Genomic DNA, 18,749 nt, shown 5'->3' on the forward strand with positions numbered 1-18,749 from the left:
CCTGCCTATCTTCTGCAGGACACTCTAGTTGCCATAGGGGTCAGAGAGATAGTAAACGACACTGCTCTTAATCTCCCATTTCACACACTCCTTCCTAGAAAACACTTTTCATTACAAAAAAAAAAAACAGCAGCAAGCTCAGAACGTGCATGCAAAAACAGCAGAGCCCAGGGTAGCTACGAGGGGTTCATATTTTGACACAGAAGGCTCTATTCTGGAGAGTGTAGATCTGCAGAAGGCTTTCGTTGGGTGTCTCCTGTGCTTTATGAGTTATAGCTACTGTATTGCATTCGTAATTTGGTGACTCATGTATAACCCTGTTTCAAATATAAGGACAATACAGCTCTGGTTTGTGATGCAAGGAGAAAGGGTGCTCCCTCCAGTCCAGGGCAGGCTTGAGGCATGGAGACTGAACTGCTCCCTACCTCCCTCACCCCCTAAGAGAAAGGGTGCTCCCTCCAGTCCAGGGCAAGCTTGAGGCACGGAGACTGAACTGCTCCCTTCCTCACCCCCTAAGAGAAAGGGTGCTCCCTCCAGTCCAGGGAAGGCTTGAGGCACGGAGACTGAACTGCTTCCTCCCTCACCCCCTAAGAGAAAGGGTGCTCCCTCCAGTCCAGGGAAGGCTTGAGGCATGGAGACTGAACTGCTCCCTCCCTCACCCCCTAAGAGAAAGGGCGCTCCCTCCACCCACTCAATAATGGGCGGGGCAGAATTTGAAGTGTCTCAAAGTTCTGAACAGTGTCACAGGGAGGGAGGGAGGGAATGGAAGCTAAGCATTTAGAGCAGTGAAACTTGAAGTCATTGGAAGTGTCTGTAATACCAGGACAGACTCAAGAGAATATCGTGACACTGCTGAGAGGCTGCGAGGATGGCACTCACACAAGCTGCGCTGCCCTCCTTCAGGAGTTTCTACTCTTCTCAGGACTCTCTCAAGGTAATTCTGTTGCTGTGTGTGTGGGGTTTGGTATTTTTATTACAAAAATGATTATAGGGGATCTGGAGGCTGCTGCTACCAATGCAGATGGAAGTGTATACATACCATGACCTTGTCTTCTAGTTAATATTAATAATATTAGTAACAGTCTTAGCATTGTTATTATTAACAAGTAATGTAGTGGTTAGGGATCTGGACTCTTGACCGGAGGGTCGTGGGTTCAATCCCAGGTGGGGGACACTGCTGCTGTACCCTTGAGCAAGGTACTTTACCTAGATTGCTCCAGTAAAAACCCAACTGTATAAATGGGGAATTGTATGTAAAAAATAATGTTGAATAAATAATGTAAATGTATATATAATGTAAATGATATCTTGTAACAATTGTAAGTCGCCCTGGATAAGGATATACACACTCATATATTTATATATATCTATATATATATATATATATATATATATATATATATATATATATATATATATATATATATATATATAATTTTTACACAAAAGGAACATTATTATTATTATTATTATTATTATTATTATTATTATTATAATAATAAACTGCATTCTATTTCTTTATTTTTCAATGAATTCTCTTGAGTCCTTTCCTCTCGTACTTCTTGTGGGACGTGTTTCAGTAAATAAGGATTCAAAGCCAGGGTGTAAAACTGAGATGCACGGTAAAGCATATTAAAATAAAAACATTATAATCATTTTAAATCGGAAAGTATTACAAAGGGAAAAGCACGGGAACACAGCAGGATTGCCGTGGCGATTTACTGCGGGAATCTTTTATAAGGGATGCGTCTGCATTGGTGGAATTGTCCTGTGCATGTTACATTATCCATTGCTGCACCGCAGAGCCCTATCAGCACCAGTCAGACAGCGTGCTATCAGGCCCTGTGTACCGTGCAGCTCCCAAGGCATTGTGCTGCCGAGGCTGCTTGCTCGGGCATCTTCAGGGTAAAACGCTGCTCCGCACAGCCAGCAGGGGTAGAGGCTGATGGAGCTGATTGGTCACACTTCACATCTCAAGCACCTCTTCCCCCATTGCCATGTACTGTAGTTACTCACATACAAAACATGACTCTGCAGCACTGGTAAACGTATTTTATTATAAACTCCCCACTTTACTGCTGGTCTTGTTTAAAGGGCTTTTTCTGTATATGGGTTTTGTATGAAAGGCTCTTGGGGATATTTCACTGGCATGTTCTTTGTGTCGCAGTGGTGGAAGTCGGACGATCACCCTCCTCCTGCGCCGACCTCCTCCGAGCTCCAGCCTGACCTTCCCCCCCAGCCCCTGCTGCAGCAAGAACAGAGGGACCCGAGCAGTGCATGCTGGGACCTGGAGTTCTTTGTGTCCGGCTTCAACACTCCCGGCTGTGAGCTGGGCTCAGCATTGGACTGCAACTCCCACCCGCCCCAGCAGGCCAGCGCGAGGCGCGGGAACGGGGGGCTGCACCACCTCAGGGAGAATGCAGCGGATCCTAGCAGCAGCTTGATGGCCGATCTGCTGGCGTCTCAGCAGGTTCCATCGACCTACACCACTGTGGATAGCCAGGCTCACTACACTGAGCACCAAAAACTGCACCCCAGCATCGGGGATCCCTCTAGAGACTGCTTAGGGTTCTTTCTGGGGAACGGGTGGAGTGGAGATTGGGACCCCAAAGTGACCGGCGGTCCTTCCATCGAAGGGCACTTCCGCCCAGACCGGGCGTTACATCACCAGCCTCCCATGATGCAACACCTCGGCTTGCTTCACAATTACCCCCACAGCGGTTCCTACCAGGACCTGTTCCAGAGCCAGCAATACCTCCAGTTTCAACCCCCAGAGCACACCGGCTTGTTCGTCACCCCAGCTCCTCCGTCTTCTTGTTTTTTCAACGCTGGCTTGACTCTGCTAGCGCCCTCCAGTGACCTGGAGGGGAAGCGCAGGGGCAAGACAGCAGCCAGGAAGCGAGTGGCCGTGCATTGCTGCGAGCACCCGGGCTGCAGCAAGACCTACACCAAGAGCTCACACCTGAAAGCACACCGGCGCACACACACGGGTGAGTAAACACTGAGGCTCTCACTTCGTGCCCGAACCTTTCCCACAGTAAAAACAGCTAAGTGGATAGAGAAAGCACTCAAAAAAACCATAGCCATCCATGGTGAGAAATGCATAGCACAGCCGTTGAAAAAGCATTGTAAATACTCTTTATTTGAGATTTTACATATTTTACATTTACACCCATTCTTTTTTTCATTCATTTTACATTTCTTTCAAAGATGACATTCGTGCATACAGACATACATTTGGTTTCAAAAGCATTTGAAATACATTTAAAAACACCAAGACAATCGTGCTTTGTACAAGGTTAAAACAGACACAGATTAAAATCAACATGACAAAACCTGTGCTGCTTTAAAAGTGACTGGAAAAAAAAAATAACCATCTATAAAAAAAAAAACTAGTGCTTGTGCGGGCAGGGGAGTGCTCTCTTAAAAAAAGTTCAAAAGGTGAACATAAAACAGAACAGATGTTGGGGTGTTCCCTACCGGCAGTTAAAATTCTCCAGGCAAGCTCACAGCCAGGTGAAGGCACATGAAAACTCTGTAATGTAAAAGCCCAGTGAGGGAAATGTAAAAAGAGAGAGATCTGAAAGTGCTTACAGCGTCCCTCGTGTTGTGCTGTACAAGGGAGGGGTTCACATTGAAAGGGGGCGGCTCAGTGAATCTCTCTGGCTCTGTGTCTGCAGGTGAGAAGCCCTACCACTGCACCTGGCAGGGCTGCGGCTGGAAGTTCGCCCGCTCCGATGAGCTGACCCGACATTACCGCAAGCACACCGGCCAGCGCCCGTTCCAGTGCCAGCGGTGCGAGCGGGCATTCTCCCGGTCCGACCACCTGGCGCTGCACAAGAAGCGACACGCCTGAACACGCGGCACGCAATCCACGCAGCGCACGGATCCTTCATTCAGCTAAAACCCAACTGCAGTGCCCCCTCTAGTGGCCAGATCCATGTAGCGCGTCTCACAGTTGCCTGTAATGCTTTGAGTAAATGAGATGAAAATCGAAACCAAGCAGAAACGAACAAGTAAATGAAGCATCGCGGGAGAGACAAGTGAGCGGTGGACTGGTGTTTAAACCATATACCATTAAAAACATATACAGAACTAGACCCGCCAACGGATGACTTTGAGTGAGATGCATGCTTACAGATCTGCCGCTGAGAGGAGAGAGCTGTAAGCAATGTAAACAGGCAGATAGGCTCAGCGTTTATCCGAGTTTAATTCATTTAGCTTCAATACAAGTATATTTTTAAACTATTAAATTATTCTACAAATCTTGCAATGTCTGATTAATTGATTTTAGTTGCAAAATCAAAAATCAAGATACACACACATAGCCTACAAGGCTATGTAGGAGGCTGTGTGGTCCAGTGGTTAAAGAAAAGGGCTTGTAACCAGGAGGTCCCCGGTTCAAATCCCACCTCAGCCACTGACTCATTGTGTGATCCTGAGCAAGTCACTTCACCTCCTTGTGCTCCGTCTTTCGGGTGAGACGTAGTTGTAAGTGACTCTGCAGCTGATGCATAGTTCACACACCCGAGTCTCTGTAAGTCGCCTTGGATAAAGGCGTCTGAGAAATAAACACATCATAATATATGTATCTAAGGTTGTTTACTTCCTCTTCGATGTCTTTGTGTTTCTCTCTACAGACAGTGTCCTTCAGAGCTGTAATAAATCTCCTTTTCTTTATAAAAACATGTTTTTGCTGCACATTTCTAAACCATAGACAACAGAAATGAATGCTTACTGGAATAATACGTTTGTATACATTTACATGAACTGTATGTAATTAAACCGGACATTTCGAGACAGGATTAAACATTGTTAATCCGTATCAGTTTCTAAATGAAATCGCGGATATTTGACAACGAGTGAAGCTTTTATTAAGAATGCTGTCCAGTATATATATATATATATATATATATATATATATATATATATATATATATATATACACTATGATGTATTACAGTATTTGTATTATATGTTATGTATATTATATATGAATACTGGATATGTGTGTATATCTTTCATTTTTGCTTTTGCAACTAAATAGATCAATTAACCAGACATTGCAAGATTTGTAGAATAATTTAATAGTTTAATATCCAAGTTTAAAAATACAATTGTATTGAAGCTAAATGAATTAAACCCGGATAAACGCTGAGCCTATCTGCCTGTTTACATTGCTTACAGCGCTCTCCTCTCAGCGGCAGATCTATAAGCATCCAAGTGACTGACTGTTATTTCTGTGAATTAATTAATGCCTGATTATGTCAAAAAACATTCTGTCAGGGCAAGCGCGCTGTGAAAGTGCTCTCCGCTGTTTACTAACTCCGCCTTCAGCAGCAGCTTACTGGCTGCAAAGCGCGTCAGTCATTAGGGGGAGGAGCTGGTTGGTTACTGCTGGGTTAGAAAGGACGAAAGGGGTGGAGCCAATTTCACTCTCCAGGAGGTCAATCTGAAAACATGCCTTGCAAACTGAGATGTCTTCAACCGAGTGCACTGTAGCACCAGAAACACGTGTTTCTTTCAAAACTGCACATTTCTAGACTTATAAAGTGAATGCCGGTTCATGGCCAGGGGAAAGGCATGGAATGTGTGGAATTAGCTCCAGTCACTGCTGAACTGCAGTTTTCAACATGCACGGGCTGAGCACTGCCCTGTAGTTCTAACGCTGTGATGCTGCGATGCCAGGGGGCTGTGATTGCAGCCGTGTGGATCCGTGCGCAACGCTGTGACGCTGCAGCTTTGTAAATGGACCGCCTGCTCAAATGCTGAATATTGTGCCTTTCTCTTTTATTTGTATTTGAATGTTAATAAAGTTTGGAGCAGTGTGGAGTAGTGGTTAGGGCTCTGGACTCTTGACCGGAGGGTCGTTGGTTCAATCCCAGGTGGGGGACACTGCTGCTGTACCCTTGAGCAAGGTACTTTACCTAGATTGCTCCAGTAAAAACCCAACTGTATAAATGGGTAATTGTATGTAAAAATAATGTGAAATAGTGTATAATGTGATATCTTGTAACAATTGTAAGTCGCCTGGATAAGGGTGTCTGCTAATAAATAATAATAACATTATACATGGTAAACTATAATTTACAATCGTATTATCTTTGACGTCACTATCGGAGTTGATAAAGTAATGTTACAGTTACAAGTTACTTGCACACAAGTGTAACTCGTTACAGTAACGCATTACCGTCTGTGTGTCACTGAAAATAAACCCTCAATATTTGTCATAGCATGTTACACCACACGGGGGCAGCAAAGCTGTGATTGTAACGTTACGGAGGCGCTGTGCAGTTCAGTCAGGCTTTCGGGAACTCGTTGTATTCCACTCGCTAACTCCCCCCCTTTAGATACTGATGATAACCTCCTGCTGCTGTAAAGCTGCTTCAAAGATTATTTATTTATTTATTTATTTTAAATGATAAAGGTTCTGCTTTAAATTGAGTTAAGAGTTTTACACAATTGTGCGAGTCCACAAAACAACTAGGTTCTCAGTAAAGACAAATGCCTTACTACAGTTATAAAGAAGGAAATTAAAACACCGCATGAAATTTTGGATCCAAGCACAGCCCTCGACCTTCCCCTGGATGAAAGAGGAGATCATGCAGAGTTTGGTTGCGCTGGCTCCTGCGGGTCCGAATGCAGAAAGAAACAGACAGACAGACAAACTTTTATATATGAAGAACAACAACGACAACAACAACAACACATTGCCAATATTGCTATAATAATGATATTATTGAATTGTATTTTGTAACACTTGTACTTTGCTTGAACAAAAGTTATTGTATTTCTTGCTCTTATTGTATTACTTCTATTGTAACACTTGAAATGTATTTGCTTACGATTGTAAGTCGCCCTGGATAAGGGCGTCTGCTAAGAAATAAATAATAATAATAATAATTATTATTATTATTATTATTATTTCTCTCTCTCTCTCTCTCTCTCTCTCTCTCTCTCTCTCTCTCTCTCTCTCTCTCTCTCTCTCTCTCTCTCTCTCTCTCTCTCTATATATATATATATATATATATAAATGTACCAAGACTTTAAACTTTTGTTACGTTTCCCAGTACCTCGTGTTAAATTAGAGCTTCAAACACGTAGAACAGATAAGAGACGCGCTCTTCAGTTTGGTTTTCTGAGGCTGGGTTTGTGCACGCTTAAAAAGACGGTGTTCTTTAACACGGTTCGTTTCCCGGTACAATAATAATAATACACTGTTGGAGAAATTGATAGCAATGTTATTGTTGCTGTTGGCACGCCGAGGACGGATACAGGGTTACTGAAATCCGTGCCTTACGTGCGTCAGAACCGTACACTAACAAGAAAGAAAAGATAACATTGCATAACAGAGGCCAGCTATTGCATTGCAGGAAGCAAAAGTGAGTAACACTGTAACTCAACACGGGATGGATTTCCTAACACAGAACAAGTAGCTATGAGACTGTAAGAGCCTCTCTTTCTCTGTCTCTGCTCCACCAGGACAGAGCAGAGGGAGGCTGTTCAGAGAGTATAAGAGCCTCCTTTTCTCTTTCTCTGCTCCACCAGCACAGAGGGAGGCTGTACAGAGAGTATAAGAGCCTCCCTTTCTCTTTCTCTGCTTCGCCAGCACAGAGCAGAGGGAGGCTGTTCAGAGAGTATAAGAGCCTCCCTTTCTCTTTCTCTGCTCCACCAGCACAGAGGGAGGCTGTACAGAGAGTATAAGAGCCTCCCTTTCTCTTTCTCTGCTTCGCCAGCACAGAGCAGAGGGAGGCTGTTCAGAGAGTATAATAGCCTCCCTTTCTCTTTCTCTGCTCCTCCAGCACAGAGGGAGGCTGTTCAGAGAGTATAAGGGCCTCCCTTTCTCTGTCTCTGCTCCGCCAGCACAGAGCAGAGGGAGGCTGTTCAGAGAGTATAAGAGCCTCCCTTTCTCTTTCTCTGCTCCAGCAGCACTGAGCAGAGGGAGGCTGTTCAGAGAGTATAAGAGCCTCCCTTTCTCTTCTACAGAACAGAGCAGAGGGAGGCTGTTCAGAGAGTATAATAGCCTCCCTTTCTCTTTCTCTGCTCCTTCAGCACAGAGGGAGGCTGTTCAGAGAGTATAAGAGCCTCCCTTTCTCTTTCTCTGCTTCTCCAGCACACAGCAGAGGGAGGCTGTTCAGAGAGTATAAGAGCCTCCCTTTCTCTTTCTCTGCTCCAGCAGCACTGAGCAGAGGGAGGCTGTTCAGAGAGTATAAGAGCCTCCCTTTCTCTTTCTCTGCTCCACCAGCACAGAGGGAGGCTGTTCAGAGAGTATAAGAGCCTCTCCCTTTCTCTTTCTCTGCTCCTCCAGCACAGAGGGAGGCTGTTCAGAGAGTATAAGAGCCTCCCTTTCTCTGTCTCTGCTCCACCAGCACAGAGCAGAGGGAGGCTGTTCAGAGAGTATAAGAGCCTCCCTTTCTCTTTCTCTGCTCCACCAGCACAGAGGGAGGCTGTTCAGAGAGTATAAGAGCCTCCCTTTCTCTTTCTCTGCTCCACCAGCACAGAGCAGAGGGAGGGTGTTTAGCTCTTACACTGACTTACTGAAACTTTACCAAGGGTAACATTAGAGTGGTCAAAACCACACTTTCACAAATAATGTGATCCAGAAATAGCTAGATAAAAGAAAAGAAAAAACAAACGGTCCTCTCTGTGATTTAATCTGATATGACGCTCTGCCCGCGGCTGAATGTATAAAAAGACACGTCTCTGAACCTCACTGTGGAAAGGCAGAAGCCGGCCTTGTAAACATGAAGTGATCCGAGGCCAGGGGCTGTCCTGAAACGCTCCTCTGACTACAGGGGGAGTGAAGTGGACCATTCTCCCCACTAGGGGGAGTAGAACACTGTCACTTATGAAGTTAGGGGATGATATTAGGGCTGCGCGGGTTTCAGTGCTCGACGCTGTGCAATTAATTTCTTAACAAACTTATCCAGGGCGACTTACAATTGTTACAAGATATCACATTATTTTTACATACAATTACCCTTATACAGTTGGGTTTTTACTGGAGCAATCTAGGTAAAGTACCTTGCTCATGGGTACAGCAGCAGTGTCCCCCCACCTGGGATTGAACCCACGACCCTCACTGCTCCACACTGCTCCCCTTAATATGCTCCCCCTCCCCCCCTAATCAGCCCGGAGGAGTCTTTTCAGAAGCACCTTGTTTGCTGTTGGTTGGTGTCTTCAGTTTATTAGGACCACAGACTCCACAAGGTGCTGGAAGGTGTCCCGAGGGATCCAGTCAGTCATTAATGTTTTCACCCAATCAGCGCAGAGAGGCAGGCAGAGGATTGTGATTAGAGTCGCCACCTGACCCCATAATTTCAGGACACTTTGGGACGGGTCGGGGTTTTTAAGTGACCCTTAAACTGAAAGCAATAAACACGTGAATTCAGCGCTAAACACTTGCTTAATTTATACTGGTTCTTAATTATCCGAATCATTGTGATAACACAAATCTTACAAAATAATAATAATAATATATATATATATATATATATATCTTCAATAAACGTGTGTAGGTTTATTCAAGATATATATATTTTTTTATTTTGTAAAATTGGTATTTCAGTTCTCAATATATTTCAGTTGCTAATTAGATCCTGTTAATTAGTAATTTATAACCCTAATTTACACGGACTTTCCCAATTAAATAATAACACTGATCAGATGTTCACGCTGTCTGGTGTCCGAATAGTATTAATGATCCGAGCAGGAGAAGGCGATATTATTATTATTATTATTATTATTATTATTATTATTATTATACTATTAGAAACTATAAATAAACTTTAAAATATAAATGCTGCCTCGAGATAATTAATTAACAAAATCACCAATCCTTTTCCTCTGTTTTTTTTACAGTATCTGCTGAAAGACATTTAGGGGTGTTCTGCTCGCCCTTGTGGGGACAGTGCCTCACTTCACTCCCCCTGTAGTCAGAGGAGCGTTTCAGGACAGCCCCTGGCCTCGGATCACTTCATGTTTACAAGGCCCGGCTTCTGCCTTTCCACAGTGACGTTCAGACTTGTGTCTTTTTATACATTCAGCCGCGGGGAGAGCGTCATATCAGATTAAATCACAGAGAGGTGCCTTTGATATCACTGCAGTGTGGAAGGCAGTGGGTTTGAGGAGCTCAGTGGTTAGATAAAGAAAGCGCTGGACTGCAGTGTGGAAAGCAGTGGGGTTTGAGGAGCTCAGTGGTTAGATAAAGAAAGCGCTGGGCTGCAGTGTGGAAGGCAGTGGGTTTGAGTAGCTCAGTGGTTAGAGAAAGAAAGCGCTGGGCTGCAGTGTGGAAGGCAGTGGGTTCGAGAAGCTCAGTGGTTAGATAAAGAAAGCGCTGGGCTGCAGTGTGGGAGGCAGTGGGTTTGAGGAGCTCAGTGGTTAGATAAAGAAAGCGCTGGGCTGCAGTGTGGAAGGCAGTGGGTTTGAGGAGCTCAGTGGTTAGATAAAGAAAGCGCTGGGCTGCAGTGTGGAAGGCAGTGGGTTCGAGAAGCTCAGTGGTTAGATAAAGAAAGCGCTGGGCTGCAGTGTGGAAGGCAGTGGGTTCGAGAAGCTCAGTGGTTAGATAAAGAAAGCGCTGGGCTGCAGTGTGGGAGGCAGTGGGTTTGAGGAGCTCAGTGGTTAGATAAAGAAAGCGCTGGGCTGCAGTGTGGAAGGCAGTGGGTTCGAGGAGCTCAGTGGTTAGATAAAGAAAGCGCTGGGCTGCAGTGTGGAAGGCAGTGGGGTTTGAGGAGCTCAGTGGTTAGATAAAGAAAGCGCTGGGCTGCAGTGTGGAAGGCAGTGGGTTCGAGGAGCTCAGTGGTTAGATAAAGAAAGCGCTGGGCTGCAGTGTGGAAGGCAGTGGGTTTGAGGAGCTCAGTGGTTAGATAAAGAAAGCGCTGGGCTGCAGTGTGGAAGGCAGTGGGTTCGAGGAGCTCAGTGGTTAGATAAAGAAAGCGCTGGGCTGCAGTGTGGAAGGCAGTGGGTTTGAGGAGCTCAGTGGTTAGATAAAGAAAGCGCTGGGCTGCAGTGTGGAAGGCAGTGGGTTTGAGGAGCTCAGTGTAAACTGAGCTCCTCTTCTACCCCTCGTGTAAAAACTATCCCATTCTGAAATCCCAGTGGCACGCACACACAGTCCACCCTGCTGGTGATCCGCTGCAGTGCTGTGGTCAGTACCAGGCAGGCAGGCAGGCAGTGTGCTGTGGGGATCACTGTGCTGGGCACACTGCTTCCCTCCTTCCCAGTCCCTCCTCAGCTCCACTAGAGCCACACTGCCTCCCTCCCTCCCAGTCCCTCCTCAGCTCTAACCACTAGAGCCACACTGCTTCCCTCCTTCCCAGTCCCTCCTCAGCTCCACTAGAGCCACACTGCTTCACTCCCTCCCAGTCCCTCCTCAGCTCCACTAGAGCCACACTGCTTCCCTCCTTCCCAGTCCCTCCTCAGCTCCACTAGAGCCACACTGCCTCCCTCCCAGTCCCTCCTCAGCTCAACTAGAGCCACACTGCTTCCCTCCCTCCCAGTCCCTCCTCAGCTCCACTAGAGCCACACTGCTTCCCTCCCTCCCAGTCCCTCCTCAGCTCCACTAGTGCCACACTGCTTCCCTCCCTCCCAGTCCCTCCTCAGCTCCACTAGAGCCACACTGCTTCCCTCCCTCCCAGTCCCTCCTCAGCTCCACTAGAGCCACACTGCTTCCCTCCCTCCCAGTCCCTCCTCAGCTCCACTAGAGCCACACTGCCTGCCTCCCTCCCAGTCCCTCCTCAGCTCCACTAGAGCCACACTGCTTCCCTCCCTCCCAGTCCCTCCTCAGCTCCACTAGAGCCACACTGCTTCCCTCCCAGTCCCTCCTCAACTCCACTAGAGCCACACTGCTTCCCTCCCAGTCCCTCCTCAGCTCTAACCACTAGAGCCACACTGCTTCCCTCCCAGTCCCTCCTCAGCTCTAACCACTAGAGCCACACTGCTTCCCTCCCAGTCCCTCCTCAGCTCCACTAGAGCCACACTGCCTCCCTCCCTCCCAGTCCCTCCTCAGCTCTAACCACTAGAGCCACAGTCCTCGAAATACTTCGGACTTTTTCTGAAGTTGTTGGCCTTTCTGCCTTTGCAAGCTATAATAAGCCCTGAGCTGTAAACATTCCTGCCTGAAGTATTCTCGTCACCCAGCTCCAAGTCATGGAAATGTACCACCTTTATCAATTACAGAAGGCCTGGTCTTTGAGACGGCTTTTCAAACTTAAAACGGCAGGCTGCGAGCCAGAGAGAGGCCCGGGTTGCTAGGCAACGAACCACAAGGGTCTTGGTATGTTTACGAAACTGACTGACCTAGTTTGCCTTGATGAGAGAGCAGAGAGGAGGGAGAGGAGGTCATGGAAATGCTTTCCTGACCAAAGGGAAAACATTTTCTTTCATGTTTTATTTTTTTTTTTTTTGGGTTGGTTTTCAGTGAGTGGTTTTAAGATGTATAATACTTGGTAATGCAATTTGAAGTGGATTTTGTGGACTTTATTCCAGGCATGTAGGAAGGTTGAAAATATAAATGGTGGAAGTGATGTCAAAGAACAAAAACACGAGCTGGTTAAAAAAAAAATTAAACTTTAAATGTAATCTATAGACATGTACAGTACATCCATCCATATGGGTCTGGTAATATAGAGAAAGCTCCTAAAGAAATGTATACAATCCATCTCGTAACAAAAAGTCTTTGAAAATCAACGTCTAAAAATGTGTAGACACATCCGGAGGGATGATAGGTGAGTATCTTCAGATGCTTCTGAGTGATTCTTTGCTGCTCGAGTTTTTAAAATGCATCTTGTTTGATTCTCCTGATGGTTTCAGACTCAGGTCTTTAGCACTACATTTCCCCCTGCACTGTGAAGCCACTGACTTTCTTAAAGCACCCTGAAATAGGCTCTAAAGCACATCTTCTCTCTGAGTTCAGCGGGCACACCAGAGTGTAACCGTTAATTTGTTCCCCCCTGCAACACTCTGCCCCGGTTGATTTAAGAAGAGTGAAACGTGTTCTATGAGAACAGAGTGACGTTATATTTCCATCCACTAGGGGCAGAGTGTCTCAGGCGAGCGCCTTCACTCCTCTCATCTCACTGACAGGGTCTGAATCTGTAACAGCAGTGTGTCAAGCAGCACCACTCATCCACAGCCAAAGAGATGCGTGCTGTTTCATGGTTCAAATCAGGTGTCTCCACAACATCTTCAGAACATCAAAGCTTGCATGAACTCCCTACACTTGTATCACCACACTTTGCTTTTTTAATCCCACACTGGCGAGATACTTTCAAAGTGCTCTGTAACCCCAAGCTCTCTCTTTCCATCCCATTCATCTTGTACTAGTAACTTGCATTGCCATGCCCAGTATGGAGTACTTTGCATGTCATACCACTGCATTGAATCTGGCTTTTGTTTTGTAGTTAAGCATTCATTGTTCTCTCGACTCTGTGGCCTATTTGGAAGCTCTTGTGCTGTTTATATTCCGAGCATGTGCCTTCGCTGTGCTCCAAGGCTTTGTGAAGAGTCGACCCACTTCACTTTTCTAGGGCAGCAATAAAATGATTATGTAAACCGACAGGTCGGGTTACACAACCCTGGCACATACACATCTCTCTCTCTCTCTCTCTCTGCCTCTCTCTCTGTTTCTCTCTCTCTCCTTCTCCCTCTCTCCCTCCCTCGCTCTCTCTCTCCCTCTCTTTCAACCCTCCCTCCCTCTGTGTCTTTCTGCCTCTCTCTCTCCCTCTCTCTCTCTCCCTCTCTCTCTCTCTGCCTCTCGGTCTCTCTCTGACTCTGGCTCTCTCTCCCTCTCTGTCTTTCTCTTTCTCCTCTCCTCTCTCTCTCTCTCTCTGTTTCTCTCTCTCCTTCTCCCTCTCTCTCCCCCTCCCTCCGTCCCTCCCTCGCTCTCTCTCTCCCTCCCTCCCTCCCTCCCTCTCTGTCTTTCTGCCTCTCTCTCTCCCTCTCTCTCGCTCTCTCTCTGACTCTGGCTCTCTCTCCCTCTCTGTCTTTCTCTTTCTCCTCTCCTCTCTCTCTCTCTCTCTGTTTCTCTCTCTCTCCTTCTCCCTCTCTCCCTCCCTCGCTCTCTCTCTCCCTCTCTTTCAACCCTCCCTCCCTCTGTGTCTTTCTGCCTCTCTCTCTCCCTCTCTCTCTCTCCCTCTCTCTCTCTCTGCCTCTCGGTCTCTCTCTGACTCTGGCTCTCTCTCCCTCTCTGTCTTTCTCTTTCTCCTCTCCTCTCTCTCTCTCTCTCTGTTTCTCTCTCTCCTTCTCCCTCTCTCTCCCCCTCCCTCCGTCCCTCCCTCGCTCTCTCTCTCCCTCCCTCCCTCCCTCTCTGTCTTTCTGCCTCTCTCTCTCCCTCTCTCTCGCTCTCTCTCTGACTCTGGCTCTCTCTCCCTCTCTGTCTTTCTCTTTCTCCTCTCCTCTCTCTCTCTCTCTCTGTTTCTCTCTCTCCCTCCCTCTCTCTCCCTCTCTTTCCCCCTCCCTCCCTCTCTGTCTTTCTGCCTCTCTCTCTCCCTCTCTCTCTCTCTCTCTCTCTCTCTCTCTCTCTCTCTCTCTCTCTCTCTCTCTCTCTCTCTCTCTCTCTCTCTCTCTCTCTCTCTCTCTCTCTCTCTCTCTCTCTCTCTCCCTCTCTCTCTCTCAGCGTGGTTTATGTAACCTGGCTCTGCTGTGTCACAGATAGTAAATACAGCTTTTCGTTTTTAAAACCATTAGAATGATGGCGTTTTAATAAGTGTCTTGAATCAGTAGAGAACCTACTGGCACAGCCTGTTACTGTACCAAATTCTGAAGTAGGGAGAGTTCGATGAAGAATTTGCTTAGAGCCAGTTAAAATCATAATGTGTCTCAAGATGACAGACTACAAGTTGTGAAAATAAAATGATTGTAGCGTGCACGGGAGTAGTACACAGCAGGGCTGGTAGGTGACGTAATCACACACGAAGCCCGATATGCGCCCCTTGCAAAGGCTGTTTTGTACAGCGGTATCGGCGCTATGCTTTAGTGCGAGAGGACCCGGGTTCGCGCCCGCCCTTCACCTGTATGTGGATTGCCTCGCCCTGTGTGTATATAAAAGTCATAAATCAACGTACAAACACCATGAAAAATGTTCAAAGAAAATACAGTTTTGCCCCGTCCTCGGGGAAGATGCCCCTGGGGTCAAGCTAAAAAAACATCACTTTGTAAAACATTTTAAAGAACAAAATACACTAGGATGAAAAATAGAGAACTTTATTTAAATTACAAATGTTCTTAAAACATTTGTACATGTTCAGCATTTAGGAAGTTTTCTCAAATGACATTTCTGCTTCCCACACAGTAGCGCGGTATGCATTTTTTTGTAGGTTGTCTTGTATTTCAACATACTAAATAACGATGTTGATTAGGTTGCGCGGCTGTATCATATTACAATCTGAATGTTCACATGGCCAATACCTGTTTAGTTTGTGTTTTTAATAGTGTGCGTTTAATAAGGACCGTCTTATTAAATTCAAACAGAAATATCAACACGTTCACAACGACGCTACATTTAGAAACACTGACCTAAGCGTAATGAACATTGAGAATGATTTTGAATTACAGCCACGGGCGCAGGCGTCGCTGAACTGCAGGACCGGCTGAGGCGGTGATGAGATTTTACAGACGGGAGCTTTTTGACTCTTAAAATATCACGAGGTGAAAGGTTACTGTCGCCCTGAGCGTTCATAATGAAGCGGTCGACTTGTTTAACTGGAATATAGCAAGGCTGTTTTTTTTGTGTGTTTTTTTAGTTATCCATATAATTAACTATGACAGAAAATTGAAGAATGTGACATTTCGAAATCTAACATGAAATACGACTCTACTGCTATTATGGCTTCCGGTAGACTTTTGCGATATCATTTTGTTTCTTTGATTACAACCCTAAAATACTAGGTGACGCTAAACGTTTGGCCATAGTTGTATTATTATTATTATTATTATTATTATTATTATTATTATTATTATTGTATGATATACATTCTAAAACCAGTGTGTAGTTATTTCTGATAATCAATTTGTATATGAATGCCAGTATTCCTTCAAATCAATACACTGGGATTGCATTGAACAGCATAGCTGATGGCATTTCAGTTTTCTATAAGGGGCTGATGTAAGTCTTCTCTGTCTTCTCAAACGGCTTGTTATTATGAGACATAATAAAAACAAAAAAATAATCACTCTAGGAACGTTATTTAGAACTTTTATTAACGTCATGCAACTACAAAATGACGCAGTGTATAAAAAGCTATAGAAAGCGGTGTGCAATTCAATATATTACACATTATTCAGCAGGTTTCGTTGGACTTTATGAAGCAATGTGTGTTAATTCTATAAGGGGATGCAACGCTTTCGCCCATGGTTTGCAGATCCATTTGCATGCTGTAACCCGGCCAGAGTTTCTATCACAAGCTGTCTGATTTCTATTCAAACCTGTCCACTGGTCAAGCTTCGATAAATAAAAGCACGACCCAAGACAAGTTTGAAAGCCTCACTGTACAAGGTGAGGCTTTCAAGCCCCAAGTACAAGGTTGTCCTGGAAGAAAACTTGCTTCCTTCTGCTCTGACAATGTTCCCCAACTCTGAGGATTGGTTTTTCCAGCAGGACAATGCTCCATGCCACACAGCCAGGTCAATCAAGGTGTGGATGGAGGACCACCAGATCAAGACCCTGTCATGGCCAGCCCAATCTCCAGACCTGAACCCCATTGAAAACCTCTGGAATGTGATCAAGAGGAAGATGGATGGTCACAAGCCATCAAACAAAGCCGAGCTGCTTGAATTTTTGCGCCAGGAGTGGCATAAAGTCACCCAACATCAATGTGAAAGACTGGTGGAGAGCATGCCAAGACGCATGAAAGCTGTGCTTGAAAATCAGGGTTATTCCACCAAATATTGATTTCTGAACTCTTCCTAAGTTAAAACATTAGTATTGTGTTGTTTAAAAATAAATATGAACATATTTTCTTTGCATTATTCGAGGTCTGACAGCACTGCATCTTTTTTGTTATTTTGACCAGTTGTCATTTTCTGCAACTAAATGCTCTAAATGACAATATTTTTATTTGGAATTTGGGAGAAATGTTGTCAGTGGTTTATAGAATAAAACAAAAATGTTCATTTTACCCAAACACATACCTATAAATAGTAAAACCAGAGAAACTGATAATTTTGCAGTGGTCTCTTAATTTTTTCCAGAGCTGTATATATAATTTAGATACTAAAAAGCAAAAACTACAAAGCGGTGTGTAATTCAATATGATAAGGTAACATTGTTCAGCAGGTTTCATTCGACTTTATGACGCACAATGTGTTCATTCTATAGGGTGATGGAAAACTTTTGGCCAGAGCTGTATGGTCAGAAAACTACTCGTTTTTTTACAACCCAAATGGCGAAACGCCAAGAAACGAGCCCTCTTAACAACAACAGCGTGGTGGCTCCTGTTCATCGGATGAGTCGCTCCGTCGCTGGTATTGTTGAAACCTGAAGATTATGATCAAACACGACGAGGCGAAGGTCAGCATTCAGCTCCGACCCCATCAACAAGACAGGAAACCAACAAGCAGAGGGGAGCTTGAAGCATATGTGAAAGCTATTGTAAATCAAGCTCAGTCTGTCAGGTCTAGAAACAACAATGTCATCCCTATACCTTTTTGTTTGCAAATGAACCTCTGTGCAAAAGTATGTGCTACATAGTGTTGTTTCCATTTTTTTTTTTTGTCCAACCATATACATACTTGCTTGCGAAATGACATTCTGTATTCTATATATAAACCATAAAAGCCAGGTGGAGCTCACAGAGCGTGCCTGAAGACACCGAGGGTCAGGGAGTCCAGCTGAAACCTCAGGGACAGGTTTGCAGTGGTGTGTGTGTTTTGCATGCGTGTCGCATTGTGTTGCACCATAGTTCTAGAACACCCATACAGCCGGGGTAAACTGAAGACACGGTGGATTGTAAATGTATTTGTGAAGTTAGGGAATTGTTGCATAATTCTGTCTAATTGCGTAAGCCTTGTGTGCTTTGGATCGTGCTTTTGAAATGTATTTATATAGAGACACACACGCTGCTTGGCTTGTCTATCTCTCGATGCGATTGGGTTTGGTATCAATCATAGTTGCAGATCCAGTCCACTTAACTATGCTGTACCCTGAGGGTGAGGGCTACTTTCAACACAATCATGCACCCATCCACCATGCTAGAATGGGTACTCAAACCCACTGCCTCCCACACTGCAGCCCAGAGCTTTCTCTAACCACTGAGCTCCTCAAACCCACTGCCTCCCACGCTGCAGCCCAGAGCTTTCTCTAACCACTGAGCTCCTCAAACCCACTGCCTTCCACACTGCAGCCCAGCACATTCTTTATCTAACCACTGAGCTACTCAAACCCACTGCCTTCCACACTGCAGCCCAGCGCTTTCTTTATCTAACCACTGAGCTCCTCAAACCCCACTGCCTTCCACACTGCAGCCCAGCGCTTTCTTTATCTAACCACTGAGCTCCTCAAACCCCACTGCCTTCCACACTGCAGCCCAGCGCTTTCTTTATCTAACCACTGAGCTCCTCAAATCCCACTGCCTTCCACACTGCAGCCCAGCATGCAGCTCACTGTACAATTACGTCAAGACCTCTCTTGTCAAAGGTTATACTTGTGTTTTGTTTGGCAGCCCTCTCCCTGAGTAAAGGCCAGTGTTACACAAAGCAAACAGAGGCATTTGGCCACATGTGCTGCTCAAACAGAGCTTGGGGAAATTACTGCA

General features: G+C 45.4%; 1 protein-coding gene across 1 annotated transcript; it reads left to right on the top strand.

The window, feature by feature from the left end:
* The first annotated feature begins 768 nt into the window (after positions 1-768).
* On the top strand, positions 769-4,235 carry LOC117409842 (Kruppel-like factor 1). The gene is made up of 3 exons (XM_059008227.1): positions 769-934; positions 2,168-2,990; positions 3,681-4,235. The coding sequence occupies exons 1-3, from the start codon at positions 869-871 to the stop codon at positions 3,854-3,856; spliced, it is 1,065 nt and encodes a 354-aa protein (XP_058864210.1). The 5' UTR covers positions 769-868; the 3' UTR covers positions 3,857-4,235.
* The last annotated feature ends 14,514 nt before the right edge of the window (positions 4,236-18,749 follow it).

The sequence above is a fragment of the Acipenser ruthenus genome, chromosome 36 (assembly GCF_902713425.1).
Source record: "Acipenser ruthenus chromosome 36, fAciRut3.2 maternal haplotype, whole genome shotgun sequence".
Taxonomy (NCBI): domain Eukaryota; kingdom Metazoa; phylum Chordata; class Actinopteri; order Acipenseriformes; family Acipenseridae; genus Acipenser; species Acipenser ruthenus.